Below are 20513 nucleotides of genomic sequence, written 5' to 3'. Positions count from 1 at the left end.
AACACTAAATGTCACATATCATATCAGAAGTGTTGTGACAGACACATATGTAAGGTAAACGAATGAAAGAGAGAGACATTCAGCAGTTTTTCAATCTCCTCTCCATTAAGGGAAAATGCTTTCAAAGAAGTTCTTTGCTCTTGAATGCGGCCGCCCTGCAGGCATGATTGCGGATCCTACAAACAGGGCTTAAGCCGAAGTAATGAGAGTGTAAACTAGCAGCCGCACTGCCAACAAAGAACGCGCTCCTATTGTCTCGCAGGGACTCAACACCTTTTCTCAGTGAGCTCTGGTGTGGATTGTGTTCGTGCAACAGGAGGTAAAGGACGAAACAGAAACAGCCCGAACAAATGGTGCGGGGTGCCAGCCAGGCCGAAGGCGGAGCCTAGAGAGACGCCCACAATTAAAGATGAACTTTGTGTGAACTAATTTATCTGAGGGAGGAGAAGGTAACAGGCTACCGGGAGCCTATAAAACCGCAGGATGAGCATCCAGTCATGCCAGTATCTGACAAGACGCTTCACCTGACAACACCAACAAAGATTCTCTGCAATGGCTCTGAGCACACTGTTGGCTACCTTTCTGTGCACAATCGTGCTGCCCGTCCTACTCTTCCTAGTCGCGCTGAAGCTCTGGGAGGTTTACATGACCCGAGGTAGAGATCCGAGCTGCCCATGCCCGCTGCCCCCGGGCTCAATGGGCTTGCCTTTCATCGGAGAGACGTTGCAGCTCATCCTGCAGGTAATGACACAACGCAGCTGCATCGGATCAGAATACAGCATGCGTTTTGTTCACATTCATGATTAGAATCACAACACAACGAGCATGGCATTCTAAAATGACGAGATGACCTTTTAGGAAAAAAGTTTTTTTTTTCCATGAAAAATCCCGTTAAGTATTTCAAGGGAAAAAAACTGTACAATTGTTTCATGTTATTGCAGCGCCGAAAGTTTTTGCGGATGAAGCGGCAGAAGTATGGCTACATCTACCGAACGCACCTCTTTGGGAACCCCACGGTTCGCGTGACCGGTGGGGAGAACGTCAAACAGATTCTGCTCGGGGAGCACCGACTTGTGTCCGTGCAGTGGCCCGCTTCCGTGCGCACCATCCTTGGATCCGACACGCTGTCAAATGTTCACGGAGTGCAGCACAAGACCAAGAAGAAGGTGAGACAGAATAGACTTAAGAATTTACACAAGTTGAGTTGATGAAGCTGTCAACGCGATCCCTTGAAAAATCTTTCAAGTGTGGCGGTTTTAGTCAAATATCTCAGCGGCAGTTTTTGCATTGTTAGTTGTTTTTTTTCTCACAAAGAAAATTACTCACTCAAACGTCAACTTGGAAAGTATCAACTAATCTGTATTTTGAAACGATCTGTAAGGGGAATGCTACCCCTCTAGCAGAGAGAGCCATATCTTCAACTGTAAAAAGAGGCATAATCTGAAAGAAGAATCAGAAAGGCAAATGTCATGATGTGCTCATAGTGGAAAGACCATAACATCGACTTCATAATAAATCGCGGGTGAAGCTGAAGTAACGGAGCAAGATAGCAAAACTCGTGTATTTTGCCCAGTGCTTGGCGGAATGTTAATAAATGCAGGATATAGTATTCTAGAAACTGCGGAGGCTCTCGACCCTCTTCACGGTCACAGCGACATCTATATGAGGTTAGTCTCATCTGTTGAGGCCTTTCTATTTAGAGATAATAATGATTGATATTCATTTAATCTCTAGAATTCTAAAGGCTGATCTGAACTAGACACTGAACTAGACAAATATTGATTCTGGTTTACAAGACCTTTTATTTACTTTTTTCTCATTTGGGTACTAAGGTTTTTTTTCTCCATTCCCTTTTATTTTTGCCTCTTCCCCTTCAAGTTAGTTTATTGGTCTCCTTGAATTGGAATCCAATCAGCAGTCAAGAATTCCTGAAACTTGCTTTGAGGAATAACGTAAACTTTTTGCCCCTGTATGATCATGCTTTTTCAAAAGTAGGATCTCCTGTGTTTAAAAAGAAACAAACTTGTCTCATGGAGCTCTGGACTGTTGCCTCTATAACATCGCTACCTGCTCCCTCAGGCCATTATGCGAGCGTTCTCCAGGGAGGCTCTGGGGCTCTACGTCCCTGTCATCCAGGAAGAGGTGCGAGCAGCGGTGAAAGAATGGCTGGCCCACGATGCTGGTGTGCTGGTATACCCTGAGATGAAGAGGCTTATGTTCCGTATTGCCATGAGGATCCTTCTGGGCTTTGAGCCAGAGCAGATAAAGACAGATGAGCAGCAACTCGTAGAAGCTTTCGAGGAAATGATAAAGAACCTGTTCTCTCTGCCCATCGACGTGCCTTTCAGTGGCCTGTACAGGGTGAGCAAAACTATCATAAGTCTTCTATAGAATAATCTATCAACAGCATTGTGATGTCAAATAATTTTTTCATGCTCCTTCTCTTAAGGGTTTGAAGGCAAGGAACTTCATTCACTCAAAGATTGAGGAGAACATAAAGAAAAAGATCCAGGAATCAGACTGGGGATCCAAACATGGAGATGCTCTGCAGCAGCTCATTGACAGCAGCCGAAAGAGCGGTGAACCCTTTAGCATGCAGGTAATGACAACATTCTCTAATTGCCCATGTTAAATTTCTGTTAAATCATTTATGTTGTTAAAAAACAGTTTTCTATTTGTAGGCCATTAAGGAATCTGCCACAGAGCTGCTTTTCGGCGGCCATGAGACGACAGCCAGCACTGCCACCTCTCTGGTGATGTTCCTCGGCCTGAATCCGGACGCTGCTGACCGACTTCGTCAAGAGTTGATCGACAAGGTAAATTAACACAATACAAGATATACAATGTGTTTTTGCACAAATGGTGACATCATAATAACAACCTCACTGAGGTTTTTAAGTCCCTAAATTAGAAACTCAAGTGTCTACTCCTGCTTCACATGGGCTTCACCTCAGTGTTACACACTAGATACTAAACACTGCTGCAGCTATTTCTGTAAGCTAAACTTATACAATTACTCTTTCAAATGCAGTTCCCAATTATTATTAAAAGGAAGATCATACTTGTCAGGTATCAGGCATCTCAGAAAGATTTTATCAAAATTTTTTTGGAATAGTTGTATACAAGCTATCCTGAACTAGACATCATGATGCTGACTTGTCCGCCAGGTTAATTATTTACCAACTTAAATTCTCAAGGAGGGTTGCATTTATATTTTGGCAATAAAATGTAAATTTTACATTATTTGTGATCTGATATAATGGCCCTATGTCAGGAGGTTTGATTGTGAAGAATTTCTTGAATAGTCTATCATTCATAAACATGGGGGTGGGTTTTCTGATGTGGAATGTTGGTTTAGGAGAGGAGAAAGACAAGAGAAATAACGATGGTGGAGTTACAGAGGGGGGAAGTGCTTTCGGACTTGTATTCAGAGTTTATTTCTGGCCTTTCTATAAGTAAGTTTCCTTCCGACTTGATTTTTTTGTGTATCTTCTGTGTTCAGGAGGAGCAAGGAATGGATCTCCAGAATTTGGATATTGAGTCATTTGAGCAGCTGAAATACACTGGATGTGTCATTAAAGAAACTCTGAGGATCAACCCTCCTGTCCCTGGCGGCTTCAGAGTGGCCCTCAAGACCTTTGAACTCAATGTAACTTAACAGACACCCCTCCCAGACCTCATGTGTCAGTAATTTTTTTTGTCCACTAATTATTTAACCTCAACGTTCCAGGGTTACCAGATTCCTAAAGGCTGGAATGTCATCTACAGCATCTGTGACACCCACGAGGTGGCTGACATCTTCCCTAACAAAGAGGAGTTCCAGCCAGAGCGCTTTCTGACAGAACATTCACCTGACTCCTCCAGGTTCCAATATATCCCCTTTGGTGGTGGTTCCAGGATGTGTGTGGGGAAGGAGTTTGCCAAGGTCCTGCTGAAAATTTTCTTAGTGGAGGTGGTCACAAAGTGCCACTGGACTCTATTAAATGGCCCACCCATGATGAAAACAGGACCTACTGTCTATCCTGTGGATAATCTGCCAACTAAGTTCACCAGCTATGTACGGAGTTAAGTCAGTGAGGCTGTGTAGGTTTTTGTACGTTAGACTGTTCTGTTTTACTCAGGCACTCCTAGGTATCACATTTAAGGCTGTTCATTTCTGTGCAAAACCTAGGTTATTTTACTCTGAAGAACTTGCTTTCAATGGCATGTATTGTAGGTTTTATAGAAAATTTGAGAAGGGATTCTATATTTTATACAGTGGATTTGTAAATATATATCTTTTTTTTGTGATAAGAACAAACTAAACAAGAGGCACTATTCATATGTGGAACACTTAATTCAGCCCCATGGTGTATCTATGCAGCATGTACATATGTAATGCAGAGTCTGTTATAAAACATTGTATCTTACCTCATTTTATTTAAGTGACATTATATGGGCTTTTTATTTAATAAAATAGTTTTTTGTAACATTTTGTTTTGATTTTCAATATGGTCAACCTAATTATGGGTGGAAAAAATACATGTTATATATAACAATGAAGCAAGAAGAACAAATGTCCGGCATTCATGGCCTTTCTAATCTCACTAAAATTCATACCACTAATAAATGACACTCAACAGAGCATCTGTAAAATTGGTCTGTGTTCAGCTCATGACATATGATTTTCCATTTATGAAACCATTTTTTATTTTACGCTTCAAGGAAATTGTAGTAGAAGCCATAGTTCCATCACCACCCTCCATCCTGCTACTGTCTCTTTTTGTCTTTCAATTTTAATTCTTTTTTTCATGACAAGGGAATTTGATAAAAGGTTTTCATATATGGATCAGTCATTTTTGGTCAGCAACCCCTCTTTGATGTCAATGTGATTCTAACAATGAAACCTGTTTTACTTTTTGATTAACTCCCACCTGATACTTCTTGGACAGTACTGATCTTGATCCTAGATGGAATGAACCTGCCCCCTTAGATTCCCCTGGTCAGTGGCGCTAATCTGCTCCATCAGTTGTTTACATTTGCTGAAATATATACAAGCATTTAAGTCAGTTTCCACACAGAAAAACACTCAACCAACTCATGGTAGATGTTACATATAAAAAAAAAAATCCTAGCAATTCACCTGTTCTTTTCACACAGTAATGCCAATATATTTAACAGTATATCCATGGACTCAAACCTGAGTTTCAAGATTCAAGTTTCAAAGTGTTTATTTTCATGTGCACAAGTGTGGAAACCTGTTTCCCTGTACAATTAAATTATTTTGCGGTCCGCAGTGCAGCCAGATAGGTAGTGATAAATAGTAAGCATACTGTTGTAACCAGATCAACACAGTCCATAATATTAAAATCCAGTCAGCCTATCATCACCTTGTACCTTTCCAATGTATTTATCTTCAGTGGCCTTATGTGACTCCATAGGAATGTAATAAGATACTACGATGCAACAGGTGATTAAGATGAATTAATTATTATAATGGACAGCTTCATTATCATAAGCAAATTAAGAGAGACAGGATTAATGCCTGCATAAGCTGTAAATGTGTGTGAGAATGAGTTGCTTGAGAAATGAGATAGAGCTCTCTTCTGTTCATTTGAGAACAGCGGGTATTGTTGTTTACTGATAACACTTACTAGATTTAGGGCGGATGGTTCTAACACACCCTCACAAATACATATATGCCCCACAATCCTTATAGAATCAATAAATTGTGAAAATAGGAGAAAAATCTGGAATCCATATAATGAAGAAAAGCAAAACAGTAGGCTAATGACTGTGCCAGATGAGCAGCCAAAGGGTGAAACAGAGTTCACACTGATCAGTTCAGTTTCAGGGCACTGAACCACTATCAACGTCCAAAGAAACAGTAGAAATAGGCCAGCGGGATGAAAACAATTCCTGCAGGTCAGAGATGAAAAATTTTCAACACACTTAAAATACAACCATTTAATTACTGATTTTTACAAATGAAAGGCATTTAAACAATAGAGATGCCGCTTTATGATGAGAGTTTGTAGATAGATAATGTGCTCCTGTTTCTTAGGCTATTTAGATCCTATCTTATCCTAAAAACACAAATGCTAAGCATAGTAATACGTTTCCTGGTGGGGAGAGCATGCATACTTCATTGTAAATATTTTATTAATATCTGCAAGATTTTATACCAAAAGAGGGTCATCATTTAATCAGACTTAAAAAGACAGACATGAATTAAGAACTTTAAATTTCATTTTTACTGTTTTAAAGTTGCTTCCACTCGGGCCTGTAAAAATCCTCTGTATCTCAGTCAGTCAGTAAGTGAAAAAGAAGAGAGTCCTGCCAGATGATTTCACATACACGTGACACAGTATAGATACATAGTAGCTTCTGTGGCAAGCTAATCAATCTGATGACAGAGGTCGTGACAGTCAATTGGCTTATAGTGTCTGCCAGCCTAAGTCAATGGGAGTGTTAATTCCACAAATAGTGTTTTGTACAGTGTCTACTCGCCCCTTATCATCCCGTAATGCAGAGTCACATAGATACTTGATAAGAGATGCTAATGGTGTGGTTAGGACGGTAGTTAGCATCATACTGTGATTATTCATTATTTGTGAGACTGTTGACAAGTTCAGCAGGTAGAGGTCACTACCCTGGAGACCAGCTGCTATTTCCAGCTATATCACAAAGTTACTGTTTAAAGCTTGCACCCTCTTTATCGTGAAACACGTGAAATTAAGTGTTTTGGTACCTTAAAGGTAAAAAAGACCTCACAATAAATACTTTTACAGTCAGTTCATTCTTGCAGATGAAGATGCTGTAACACAAGGCAATTGCTAGGTTAATGTCTACAATAACACATTTGCTTGGACTGGTGTGTGAGTTTTTCATTTATTCAACCAAAATTCATTCAACAACAGCCTCTTCAACTGCCACCCAAAGAGCACAGGTTTTGCACTGCTAAAGGTTTACCCTGTAACATCTACTCCCGAACTTGAATGTTTTGCCTTTATCAGTCCTTTAATTTAACAAATCTAACCTCTTTTCAGTGCATCACTCATATCTTACTTTCTAATCCCTATGAGAGATGAGATGAGATGAGATGGGTTAATGGATTCAATCCCTTTGTTGATTTACCATGAAAAAACAACAACCTGTGAAAAAAGTATGCTGATGCGATGCAATATACAAGTGACTGCTAAACATTTCCTGCAACATAACTTTTCTTTTCAAAATCTGGGGTTATAAGTCTGTTGTCTGATCTCCAACACACACACAATTATAGCAAGACCACAACATTGATTACAACATATTCTACTGCCAGATGGTATCCCAGGTCAGCCCATGAAAGCATGTGCCTCTCAACTTGCTGGGGTGTTTCCCAATATCTTCAGCATCTTTTTGGACTAATCCATTGTCCATGTATTCTTCTAAATTCCGTCACTGTCTTCTTCTTCTTCTTCTTTCAACTTTTCCCTTCAGGGGTCGCCACAGCGAGTCAACTTTCTCCATCTGACCCTGTTCTCTGTATCCACCTCTCTCACACCAACTACCTTCATATCCTCTCTCACTACATCCATAAATCTTCTCTTTGGTCTTCCTCGAGACCTCTTGCCTGGCAGCTCCAATTCCAGTATCCATCTACCAATATATTCTCTATCCCTCCTCTGTACATGTCCGAACCATCTCAGTCTGGCTCCTCTGACCTTCTCTCCAAAACATCTAACATGTGCTGTTCCTCTGATAGACTCATTCCTGATCCTATCCATCCTGGTCACTCCCAAAGAGAACCTCAACATCTTCATCTCTGCCACCTCTAGTTCTGCCTGCTGTCTTTTAGTCATTGTAACAGTTTCTAGGACATACAGCATCGCTGGCCTCACCACTGTCTTGTACACCTTTCTTTTTATTCTGGCTGATAGTCTTCTATCACATAGTACCGCTGACACTTTTCTCCATCCATTCCAACCTGCTTGGACCCTCTTTTCCACACTCTCCATTGCTCTGGACTGTTGACCCCAAGTACCTGAAATCCTCCAGCTTCTTGATGTCCACTCCCTGTAGCCTCACTGTTCCACCCGAGTTCCTCTCATTCACACACATATATTCTGTCTTGCTGCGACTAACTTTCATTCCTCTCCTTTCCAGAGCATACCTCCACCTCTCTAGATTTTCCTCTACCTGTTTTCTGCTCTCACTACAGATCACAATGTCATCCGCAAACATCACGGTCCATGGGGATTCCTGTCTAACCTCATCTGTCACCCTGTCCATCACCATTGCGAACAAGAAGGGGCTCAGAGCTGATCCCTGATGAAGTCCCACCTCCACCTTGAACTTCTCTGTTACCCCTACAGCACACCGTACCACTGTCTCACAGCTAGCATACATGTCCTGCACCAGTCTAACATACTTCTCTGCCACTCCAGACTTCCTCATACAATACCAGAGCTCCTCTCTTGGCACCCTGTCATATGCTTTTCTTAGGTCTACAAAAACACAATGCAGCTCCCTCTGGCCTTCTCTGAACTTTTCTATTAGCATTCTCAACGCAAATACTGCATCTGTAGTACTCTTTCTAGGCCCTCTATCCCTCTATAGTTGCCACAATTCTGCACATCCCCTTTATTCTTAAAAATAGGCACCATCACACTTTGTCTCCATTCTTCAGGCATCTTCTCACTCTCTAAGATCCTGTTGAATAATCTAGTCAGACAATCTACCGCTGCCTCTCCTAGACACTTCCACACCTCCACAGGTATATCATCAGGACCAACTGCTTTTCCACTCTTCATCCTCTTCAATGCCTTCCTCACTTCCCTTTTACTAATTTGTGCTACTTTGTGGTCTACAATAGTCATCTCTTCTACCCTTGCCTCTCTTTCATTTTCCACATTCATCAGCTCTTCGAAGTACTCTTTTCATCTTCCCATCACTCGTCTAGCATCAGTCAATACATTTCCCTTTCTGTCCTTAATCACCTGGACCTGTTGTACATCCTTTCCATCTTTATGTTTCTGTTTTGCCAACCTGTATAGATCATTCTCACCTTCCTTACTATCCAACCGAGCATACAAGTCATTGTGCGCCCTTTGTTTTGCCTTTGCTACCTCTATCTTTACCTTTCGCCGCATCTCCCTGAACTCCTGTCTGTTCTCTTCAGTCCTCTCAGTATCCCACTTCTTCTTTGCTAACCGCTTTCTCTGTATATACTCCTGCACTTCCTTATTCCACCACCAAGTCTCCTTATCTACTTTCCTTCCAGATGACACACCAAGTACTCGTCTACCTGTCTCCCTGATAACACTAGCTGTAGTTGTCCAATCATCTGGAAGCTCTCCCTAACCACCTATAGCCTTTCTCAACTCCTCCCTGAAAACCACGCAACACTCCTCCCTTTTCAGCTTCCACCACTTTGTCCTCTGCTCTGCCTTTGTCCTCTTCATCTTCCTTGTCACTAGAGTCATCCTACAAACCACCATCCTATGCTGTCTGGCTACACTCTCACCTACAACTACTTTGCAGTCACTGATCTTTTTCAGGTTACCTCGTCTATACAAGATGTAGTCTACCTGCGTGCTCCTACCTCCGCTCTTATAAGTTACCCTACGTTCCCATTTTTTTCTGGAAGAAGGTGTTCAGTACAGCCATTTCCATCCTTATTGCAAAATCTACCACCATCTGTCCCTCTGCATTCCTATCCTGGATACCAAATCTGCCCATCACTTCTTCATCCCCTCTATTGCCTTCACCAACATGTCCATTGAAGTCTGCACCAATTATCACTCTCTCATTTCTGGGAATATTCTGCATCACTTCATCCAACTCATTCCAGAACTTCTCCTTCTCTTCAGATTAACATCCCACCTGCGGGGCATAGCCACTAACAACATTGAGCATCACACCTTCAAATTCCAGTTTCAGACTCATAAGTCTATCTGACATTCTTTTCACCTTCAGGACATTCCTAACAAACTCCTCCTTCAAGATAACTCCTACTCAATTTCTCTTCTTGTCAGTACCATAATAGTACAACTTAAAGCCTGCTCCTAAGCTTCTAGCCTTACTACCTTTCCACCCGGTCTCCTGGACACACAGTATATCCACTTTCCTTCTCTGCATCATGTCGACCAACTCTCATAATCCCGAAAGTCAAAATCCCTACTCTCAATCCCAGGCTCTTTCTTTTCTCCAGCAGCCGCTCTAGGGACCCCAAAAAGGGTGGTCGGGCTGAACTGCTGGTGGTTGCATAGCCACAAACAACAGTCAGAACCCCTCCCCCCACCCAGAGTTGGTGAGAGGCAACCCTACTGCTCACTGGGTTGAACCCCCATGTGTGGACGCTGGGGGCATCCATACATTGGGGCAATCAATATGTCCACACTGGCCTTGTGCCTCTCACTGGGGATTTATCCAGAGTAGAAAAGAGTCCAGCCTCTCTTAAGGAGATTTTCAAGGTTCATCCAGATGAGTCTAACAATATCTACTTCTCAGCCTCGAACACCACATCAGGTACTTTCCCTACTGGAGAGATGACATTCAACTTCTCAAGAACCAGATTCTGCAGCCAAGGGTTGGACACTTGAGGTCCCCCACCCTGGCCACCACCTGGCTCAAAATGGACCCAATCCCTTAGGCCCTCCCTTTGGAGGGGATGTGCAGATTTTTGAGACCAAGTTTTTGTTATTTCAGACATATCAATTACATAATTAATGTGATTATAATGATTCTGCCAAATTGTGATTAATGCATCATATCACAGTAACGTGGTTTATATCCATATGTCTCATTACATACACTTTGGGCAAAATCTTTGAACCCATTTTTTTCACAAAAAAATTTTAGTTGTCATTCTCACTTGGTGTAGCATGTGGCTGGTAAGGCAGCTCTGTGCCATGAGTTTTGAAATTTCTTGGTGTTGGATATTTCTGTGTATATTGGTTTCAGCTACTTGCAGAAAGTTCTTGAAGTTTAATCTGTTGTTCTAAAGGTGAATTTACTTTTGGTGTAGGTCAACATGTTGATCAGAAAAGTTATTGTAATTCACCATAAAATGTAAATTAGGAAAACAGCAGTGCCTGCTGACCCAACAGGTCCAACTCAGATACCATATGCATTATCTTCCATTATTCATTCTCCCACTTGGAAGACAAAGACTACATCAGGTTACTCTTTGTTGACTACCGCTCTGCCTCCAGCAGTGGTCATCCCCCACAAACTTATCAGCAAAATAGCCACACATTGCATGCAGCCCAACCTCTGGTGCCCACTACTAAACTATCTGGCTGGCCAGTGCAAGGTCATTAGGAATGGAAATTGCACTTTTGCCAATATTATTAAACATATGGGCACTTCTCTGGGATGTGCCTGCAGCCCGTTCTACTCCATGTTCACCCATGACTGTTTGGCCTCTGACAAGGACATAATCATCCTGAAGTCCATGACTTATGCTGTGGTGATACGCACAGGAGGCATGGTAGGGGACAAAGTGGTATGCAGGAGGGAGGTGATCACTCCTGTGTCATGGTGTGAAGACAACAACCTCACATTTTATACAGACAACATGACAGACATGATAGTGGATGAGAGGAAGGAGAGAAGACCTCATCAGCCACTTCTCCTCCTGAACTTGAAAAATAGAGGGTGAGTAGCTTTAAATACCTGGGCATTCACATTAATAAGGGCAGTGAGGACATCACCTTGTCAAACAACAGCACATGGTTTGATAAGAAGGCTCAACAGTGGCTGTAGTTTCTGAGGAGGCTTAGGAAGTTTGGTTTATCACTGAAGAGCCTCAGCAACTTCTACAGCATTATTGTTGACAATATCTTGAGAAATTGCATTATCGTGTAAGTGGCACCACTGCTCTGGGCTGCAAACACCAGCAGAAAGTAGCAAAGACAGCGGAGAAGATGACCAAGACTCCACTGCCCTCTCTGGCCCCTCTGCCCTCCCAGTGCATCTCTAACCACAGTATCCAAGGGTGAGCTGCCTCCATTCTCAAGGACCAAAACCACCTCCAGTCCATACTGGAGGTGGTGTTGGCAGTGGTTCACACTACTAACTAAAAGGAATTTAGAATGTGAATCAGAATTACTTGATCCCCAAGGGGAGATTGCTTTTGGTTGCAGCAGCTCCTACTCAAGAGCACAAGATAGTTCCTGCTTATTGCAATCATGGGTTACCTCAAAACAATCAACTGTACTCAACTGTTTACATTTTCAATTTGCACTTTTTCAATTTGGATATTTCGTGCTAGCCATTGCACAATAGCTATTGAACACACCAAATAAAACATGGACTGGGCATGGAATATTTATGGACTGCCTGCACCTGACTGTTTGCTTCCAATTTGCCCATCTACATTTTCCCCTTTTTCAATTAGCATATGGTTAATTTGAGCAATCATTGTGGAACATGCCACAATTGTTGTCAAACTGGTACATAGTGTTATCTGCATACTTAATATTTCAATTGTATCATTCACATGCTGCTATTTGAAATTGCCTTTATCATATATCATAATCTATTTATTGTATACTTAGTTTATACTGTTTACCATTTGATACGGGTGGCAATGAAAGAAGCATTGTCCAGGGAAATACATTTCCTTACTGTACATGTAACATGAAGACTTTGAATTTTATAATGTTGCAAGTATTGATGAGACTGCTTCATAATGCTTTGCTCTTAAAAAAGCTCATCAACTGTCATGCATTCATCATCACTGTCTTTGTTTTCATCAGTCATCATCAGCAGCAGCAGCAATCATCATCTTTACATCCTTCCTCCCTTTCGGTAAGGTAGAAACTTCTTTTAGAGAAGAGTTTTTGTACTAGTGCATTTCCTTACATTTGTTTTTGGACCCTAAACTACTTAAAAGTTAATAACATGTTAACGTATTGTAGGGAAACTACTAGGGAATCACTGCGTGGAATATTTCCAAGTCTGGTGGCAAAATCCAAACAGACTTACGCCTTAACTTGTTTGAACACCACATAGTATGGAACTTGAACCTCTTCTTCCCTCAACAGTCCAGAGCTAATTACAGGGCCTATACTGCATGCAACAATATATTTCTATAACCCTGTGACGGTACAAAAATATTTTAAGACTACAACAATGGTTTAATACAAACGTTATGAAATTACTCTTAATTGTTTAAATTGATATTACACAGTAATAAATCTATAATTTACTTAGACTGCGACCACACCAATTTGTTGAATTTAGTCACCACGTACCATCCTCGTTGCTGTTAACACTGTGAATTCCCCACCGCAGGACAAATAAAGAACAATCACATCTGACCTTATCTTGAACTACATGAACAAATAAATACAACAAATGAAACAATTTTTCAAACCTCTGGCCTGAAAAAAGGTCTAGTATTGAGCAGTCAATGCCTGACGAAGGATGGCTGCTAGATGGATGGATGGATGGATGGATGGATGAATTTTAACTTTTTGTTAAGTTTCAGTGAATACATTATTTCCCTTAGAAAGCATGACAGGCTGCTTTGACTGAGTGCAAGAAGAAGGAAGATGATCATCTATCCTGGCAGCACTTGTCTAGGATTGTTTTTGATTTAAGATCCCAAACATCCTCACTCTCAGTGCTCTCATACAGTACCATAGTTCCTTTCTCAGCACCCTGTCTTATGTTTTTCTAGATCTACAAATGCATACTGCTGCTCCCTCTGACCTTCTCTGTACTTCTCCACCCGCACTCTTAAAGCAAATACTGCATCTGTAGTGCTCAATTTAGGCACGAAACCAATTGCTGCTCACAAATATTGACTGGTTCTCAGTCTAGTGTCCACTACTCTTTCCAGTTACTTCATCATAAGGCTTATCAACTTTATTCCCCTGAAGTTATCAAAATTCTGCATATATACCCATATCTAACCTGAAACTCTACTGCTGTCTGTCCTAGACACTTCCATATCTCCAAAGATAATTTATCATGACTCACTGCCTTTCCACTCTTCATCCTCTTTGGTTACTTCACCTTTACCATTCTCTGCTACTTTGTGGTCCAGAGTAGTTACCTCTTCTACCCCTCACCCTCTGTCATTTTCCTCATTGATAGCTCTTTGGAGTACTCTTCCAATTTCTCATCCCTTGTCACTACATTTCCCTCTCTATCCTTGATCACCCAAACCTGTTGTTCTCTGTTTATAAATCATTCTTTCCCTCTTTACTGTCCCACAGAAGGGGATACAAGTAATCATATGCCTCTGCCTTTGCCACCTCTACCTTCACCTTGCTTGAAATTGTCCCCGGGGGACAAGCTTTTGGAGTTTGCATTTGAATTTGCGCTGCATCTCCCTGTGCTATTGTCTGCTCTCTTCAGTCCCCTCTGTGTCCCACTTCTTCTTTGTACACAGAGTACTCTCCTACCTGTCTCCCTAATCAAATTAGCTGTAATTGTCAAGTCATCTGGAAGCCCCTCCTGACCACCCAGAACCTTTCTCAACTCAACAGGACACCATACAGTACTCCTCCCTTTTTGGCTTTAATGACTTCATCTCCTTCTTTGTCTTTGTCCTCTTCATCTTCCTTGTCACCACATTCATCCTACAAACCACCATGCTATAGTGTCTGGCTACACACTCATCTATCACCAATTTGCTGACACTGATCTCCTTCAGGATACCCCATCTCAACAAGATATAGTCTAGCTGAGTGCTCCTACCTCCCCTCTTATAAGTTAACCTATGTTTTACCCTCTTCTGGACAAAAAGTATTTACTACAGCCATTTCTATTCTTTTTGCAAAGTCTACCATCTGTCCCTCTGCATACCTATTCTGTATCCTAACCCCTGCCAATTTCATCAACCTCTATTGCCTTCACTAACATGTCCAAGTCTGCACCAATTACCACTATATTACCTCTGAGGGTTTTTGCATCACTCCATTTAACTCAATCCAGATTTTAATTCTCTACTATCTTAGCAACACTCTCAATCAGTTGGCTGTCACTGGACTAGTGCAATAATTTCCTTCCTTGTAATTACCGTATCATATACTAATCGTGCAATAACCTGGAATATATATTTGTAAATATACTCATATATATACTTTGCATATACTTTACATATTCTGTGCTTTTTTTATATTAGATTTTTTAGGTTCTTTTCACATGGGTGCTTATATTTCTCATCTGTACCTTGTGAGCAGGAGCTGCTGCAACAAAGAGCAATTTCCCCCTTGTGGATCAATAAAGTATTCTGATCCTGACTTTGATACTGAATTCACATCCACCCTGTGGGTCATAGCCACAAACAACATGTGGTGTGTCACTCTATCTGACACTCGTTTTGCCTCCAGAACATTCCCAACATACTCATCCAAGACTCCTTCTATTCCATTTCTCTTCTCATCAATAACAGTATAACTTAAAACCTACACCAAAGCTTCCAGCCTTGCCATCTTTCCACCTGGTCCCCTGGACACGCATTATATCCTTCTTGCTTCTCTGCATCATTTCAGCCCATTCTCTAGCTTTTCCTGACATTGTTCCAATATTCAAAGTCCCTACTACCATTCCAAGACTCTTCTCTTCTCTTTCTCTTTCAAAATATCCTGATGGAATTTATACACATGCAGATTAAAATAAAGTGATATATAAGATTAACTGTGTGCATGCACCAATTGATCTGAACTTTATCATATTTGAAAACCAATTATATATTGTGGTACTGCAGTTAGTCAGCAGAAGAAAAAGGGAAGGGCGGAGAGAGAGAGAGAGAGAGAGAGAGAGATAGAGAGAGAGAGAGAGAAAGAGAGAGAGAGAGAGAGAGGGAGAGAGAGAGAGATCTGGACAGAGACAGACAGGCAGAGTTTTTGTGGTTCTTCTTTATGACTTCTTCACAACATCATTAGTTTTGCCATCACTTTGCCTTTGCTTTATGATGTAATTTCCCAGGTGTTCCAAGTATTCCAAGTATGGTTGTCTCAGAGTTCCTGAAAGAGTTAATAACCAGGTCTCACTTTAAAAATGGTAAATTCATGTTCCCTGTTAATGTTGACAAAAGGGATGTTCCCCAACCCGCCGTAAATAAACTGATGTCAGATGCCATCACTGTTGGGGAAATATCTAGAATGTCCTATTTCAACTTGCTTGAATGCATTTCTACACCTGTTTTCCATACTATCAAATTAGATAGGGCTAGAATAATTGATGCACTCTCACTGCCACCTTGAACTCCTGTGTCACACCTACAGCACACCTCACTGCCTCCATAAATGTCCTCCGTGGGTCCAACATACTTCCCCACCGATCCAGACTTCCTCATACAGTATAATAGTTCCTCCCTCGGCACCCTGTCAAATATCTTTTCTAGATCTGCAAAGGCAGTATCACTCCACCTGTTGAAAAACACTTCAAAAACTGGGTTCAAAAAATTGGTTCCTGGTGGCTTTATGTTTGATTCTTCTCAAATCTTTTGCAGTTAATTTGCGTCTTTCATTCGGGACATGTTCGATGGTGCTGTGATTACGCCCCGATATCTTAGATATTTCAAGAGTGCTTCATCCTTCATAAGGACTTTTTATAATTTTTGACTTTTCAGAGTCAGTTAAATCTTTTTTTTGGCCCATTTTTCCTGAGGGATATAGGGTGTTGATCTCCTTAGGCCACACCCTCCCTCAGTACACAAATATACATCACGGGATATGCATTAAATCCAATAAGCATTCAAGTTTCTATGGATTGGAGTTGGAAATTATAGATAAAATTATTATATGGTCAAAATAACCCTTCGCCTGATAATTACGCACACAGTGTTCAAGTATATACATGTATGCAACAGTGTTGCATTATTAATCCTGTCTTTGCTCACTCAAGGGACTTTCATCTCATAACAGTGAGTGCTGCCATATTCCACAACTGCAGCCTACGTTGAGAGTCAAGAAGTTTGAGGTGTTCAGTTCTCACAGACATGGCCAAGGTAAGAAAGGCTGAAACCCGATCACCACCAACAAGACAAATAAGTTGAAATGTCAAGAATGGGCCAAGAAATATCTGATGACAGATTTTTCAAAGCTTTGTGGACTGATGAGAAGAGAGTGACTCTTGACGGACCCGATAGATGGGACCGTGGTTGGATCAGTAATGGAAACAGAGCTCCACCTCGACTCAGATGCCAGCAAGGTGGATAAGCAGGTGTTATTTGAAATGTTTATATGTAAAGTTTCAGTTTGTTTATTATTCTTACTTTAACAAGTAAAAATAAACAAGTGAGATGAGAAAATCTTTGTTTTTTTATTTAGTTGCATAATAATTCTGCACACTAATAGTTGTCTAATAATGGTCTACAAATAGATATTCTCTTAAGAAAGCCAAAGCTTTAGTTTTGCAACTTAAATGTTGAGATTTGGGGGTTTGTTAACATTTTGGATTGACCAAGAGCATTGTAGTTGTACAACTACAAAATGAATTATCAGGATACAACTTGCCTAATAATTGTGTACGCAGTATATATCAAAGTCAGATGTTCTCCGAACTTTCTTGCAGATCTTGCACTCTATCAAGTGGTTTCTCTCCTTTATGGTTGTATGTATGTTCTCTGTTGCACACCTGACTGCCAAAGAACTGGTGCACATCTTTGTTGGTCCTCTCAATTCAACCTACTTTTCTTCATCTAACCTCTAAATCATGATGAGAAGGGACAAGGTGGGGAAGACTGTCAACTACTGATGACAAAACAAAAAAAAAAAGCTAAAATCAATAGGGCCTTTGCTGATTTTCTGTGCCATTTATGCTTATAAATATATCAGTCAGAGTTGTCCAAGATCGAGACAAGACTAAGTCAATATGTCTTTCCATTCTGAGACGACGACAACACCATCAAAAAAGACCTTTTTTTGATGGTGTTCTAAAGTGTTCTTTCCAGTCTTTGCGGTTTGTGTGGTCTTGTGGTTCTGAGGTTGCCATTGGCATCCTTCACAAAGGACATCTTGATGTGGTGTCCAGCACAGGCTTAGAAAAACATGTGGAGAACCTGGCTGACATCATAGCTCCAAGCTGCAGATTCCAGAGGCAGCACTTGATCCTTCCAGAATTTCCTCCTGTGATCTGGAACAGCCATGTTGCGTGTAGCATTCAGCCATCATTACTTTGTCATGTCACCATGGAGGAGGGCCTCTCAACAATGGTTTATGACCCTGAGGGTCAGCTGTGGGAGGAGGTCTTGATCTTAACAAGGCATCCTGGATGGACGGGTTGACCTTTCACTTAAAGGTGTCCTAGTTCTTGATGTTGTTACGAGCTATGGCGGGGACAGTGTTGACGGCAGAACGGTGGTACTTGGTGTTGCTGTTGGGGCCAGAGTCAGGAGGAGAGAAGGCATAGTTGGTGCCTGGCAGAGTGGTTGGCTGGAAATTTGAGCCTGAGCTGAGCAACCAGCAGCTGCTGCCAAACTGCACTCCTCTGAAGTCCCAGCAGTTGATAATGTGATTGATCCCCTTCTGGATTCTGGATCTAGGATGTATCATCCCCAGTGGGGGTGGGGGGTGGGGGGTGTTGGTGGTGCAAAAGTGGTTGGATTGACAGAGGAGCAGCAGGTGGTTACCATCATTGGTGGTGGAGGCGTCAGGAAAAGTGGGTCCGACAATTTGTGGGGAAGTCAGGCACATCAGTCTCAGGACAAGTCTGAGATGGTGGGATCAGTTAAGATGCTACATCATGTTGAAGAAAACATCCTTGTCTTTGTCATCTACAACACAAGTCAGGGCATTGACAATGACCACAGTCATCTTTCCATGTAATTGGAGGAAGCAGGCTGTCAGTGGTTGGTTTCTACTTTGGTTCCAGCGGATAAATGAAGATGCGCACATGACTGAGCATGGCCAATGCCACTCCATTGAGGCCTATAAAATAAAAATCCCCATCTCAATTCCCATCTGAGTGGTACTGTGTCTACCAAAGGCCTATGAAATTCAGGATCTGTGCAAGGTCCTCGATATTCCCAGGATTGCACTCTGGATAGGATCTCAGATGTGTCATTGGTCATCTCATCAGTCATCAGTCATCTTCTTCTTCAGTTGGCCATAGGAGAGACATTATACTGATTATCTTCCACAAAATATATCAGACACAGTGTACCATTGTATTTACCAACCACTTGGTAAAAAAAATCACAAAATATTTTTTCAATAGAAGATTCCTTGAAAATATGTAGTTATACAAAAGCCCTCTCATTGTAACAATATGATAGTCAACCTCTCCATGAAATATGAATACAGCCCAACAATTGTAAACAGGCTGCTTTATATAACCAACATATTCCAAAATACACTGAATATGTAAATGTAATTGCCTCAAACTAAACAACAAAAAGCAACATAATCAAGTCATTTGTCATCAGTCGCATTTGTTGATAAGACCTGATCATACAGCTGACCTGTATTTGGTCAGTGTGTGAAATTCTAGTCAAGGTGGTTACATGGTTGGTCTGTGTTAGTGTCTATGCCAAGAATAGCTGGACACCAAAGTCAGCTGAAATTCTCTGTAGTGTGTGTTTGAGGCCTTGACTATAACTCTTATCTTGCTTATCTGCTGTAATCAAAGTCTTCTTAATGTGTAGTCATGAAAAAATGAAATATACACTGAGTTTCTAGCATTACGATAATTTCTCTGAATGTGTACAGTAATATATTGACATGTGCACATGTTATGATGGGATTTTGTTTTTATCATATTCCTGCTCTTAATTTTATATTCCAAGTTTTGCATTCCACCCAAAGTATTACCTGTTGCCAAAATGACATTGCCTTATTGGTAATATCTCCATCATGCAAAGTTCAGAAATTTCAGGATTCAGCATACTCTATTTTATTCAGCATAGCTCTATTGTAACAAGACAAAAGTATCATTTTGAAATCCTTTCAGAGCCTTTTTAACTTTTTTTCTAATATTCTTGAATTAAGAAGAACAAATTAGTTCTCTCATGAAAGCAGATTTTGCTTTCAAATGAAAATTACAATGTATTTCTGGTAATTGTTTCAATGCATTGATGTGTATTCATTTTCATTATATGTAATAGATTTGTAGCAGAAAGGCATTTGGCCAATTCAGTGCAACAGTTTTAATAATATTGTGGGGAGCTTCTGAGTAGCTGCCTTCTGCTCATGCTTAATCCATTAAGTTAACTTATCATGAAGTGCAATAGTCGAATTTTGCTGTTGTTTTGCTGTATGTGTCACTGAATGTGACAATAAAAGCTCTGTTTTAAGCTCAACAAGCAATTAGGATGCATGCACGGAGAGCAAAAAAAACAAGAGGACCAAAATAAGGATAAATAAATGTGGAATTTTGTGTAAGTGAGACATGTAGTTGCGCCTCTGTAACCTTTTCCCTAAAACCAGACTTTTATCTCTTGCTGCATCTGACCTACATATGAACTTTATTCACTTTATAGTTACAAACCAACCCTAATCAATCTCAATCACAACACATTAGTTGCCCACAGCCATCCATAGTTTTAACCCCAATGTTTGAATCAGCTACGATTCAGGTTCCACACCGAG

General features: G+C 41.0%; 1 protein-coding gene across 1 annotated transcript; it reads left to right on the top strand.

Annotated features, from left to right (window-relative positions):
* Positions 1 to 514: 514 nt before the first annotated feature.
* cyp26a1 (cytochrome P450, family 26, subfamily A, polypeptide 1) lies at positions 515 to 4591 on the top strand. Its single transcript, XM_086140598.1, has 7 exons — positions 515 to 741; positions 942 to 1166; positions 2080 to 2361; positions 2450 to 2599; positions 2682 to 2816; positions 3503 to 3649; positions 3731 to 4591. Exons 1-7 carry the CDS (start codon positions 553 to 555, stop codon positions 4067 to 4069), a joined length of 1467 nt encoding a protein of 488 aa, XP_085996724.1. The 5' UTR covers positions 515 to 552; the 3' UTR covers positions 4070 to 4591.
* The last annotated feature ends 15922 nt before the right edge of the window (positions 4592 to 20513 follow it).

Source organism: Fistularia commersonii, chromosome 33 (genome assembly GCF_037954325.1).
Source record: "Fistularia commersonii isolate RoL2024-O1a breed Wild chromosome 33, RoL_Fcom_v1.0, whole genome shotgun sequence".
Classification (NCBI taxonomy): Eukaryota; Metazoa; Chordata; class Actinopteri; order Syngnathiformes; family Fistulariidae; genus Fistularia; species Fistularia commersonii.
This window is presented reverse-complemented; position numbering and strand designations above follow the sequence as displayed.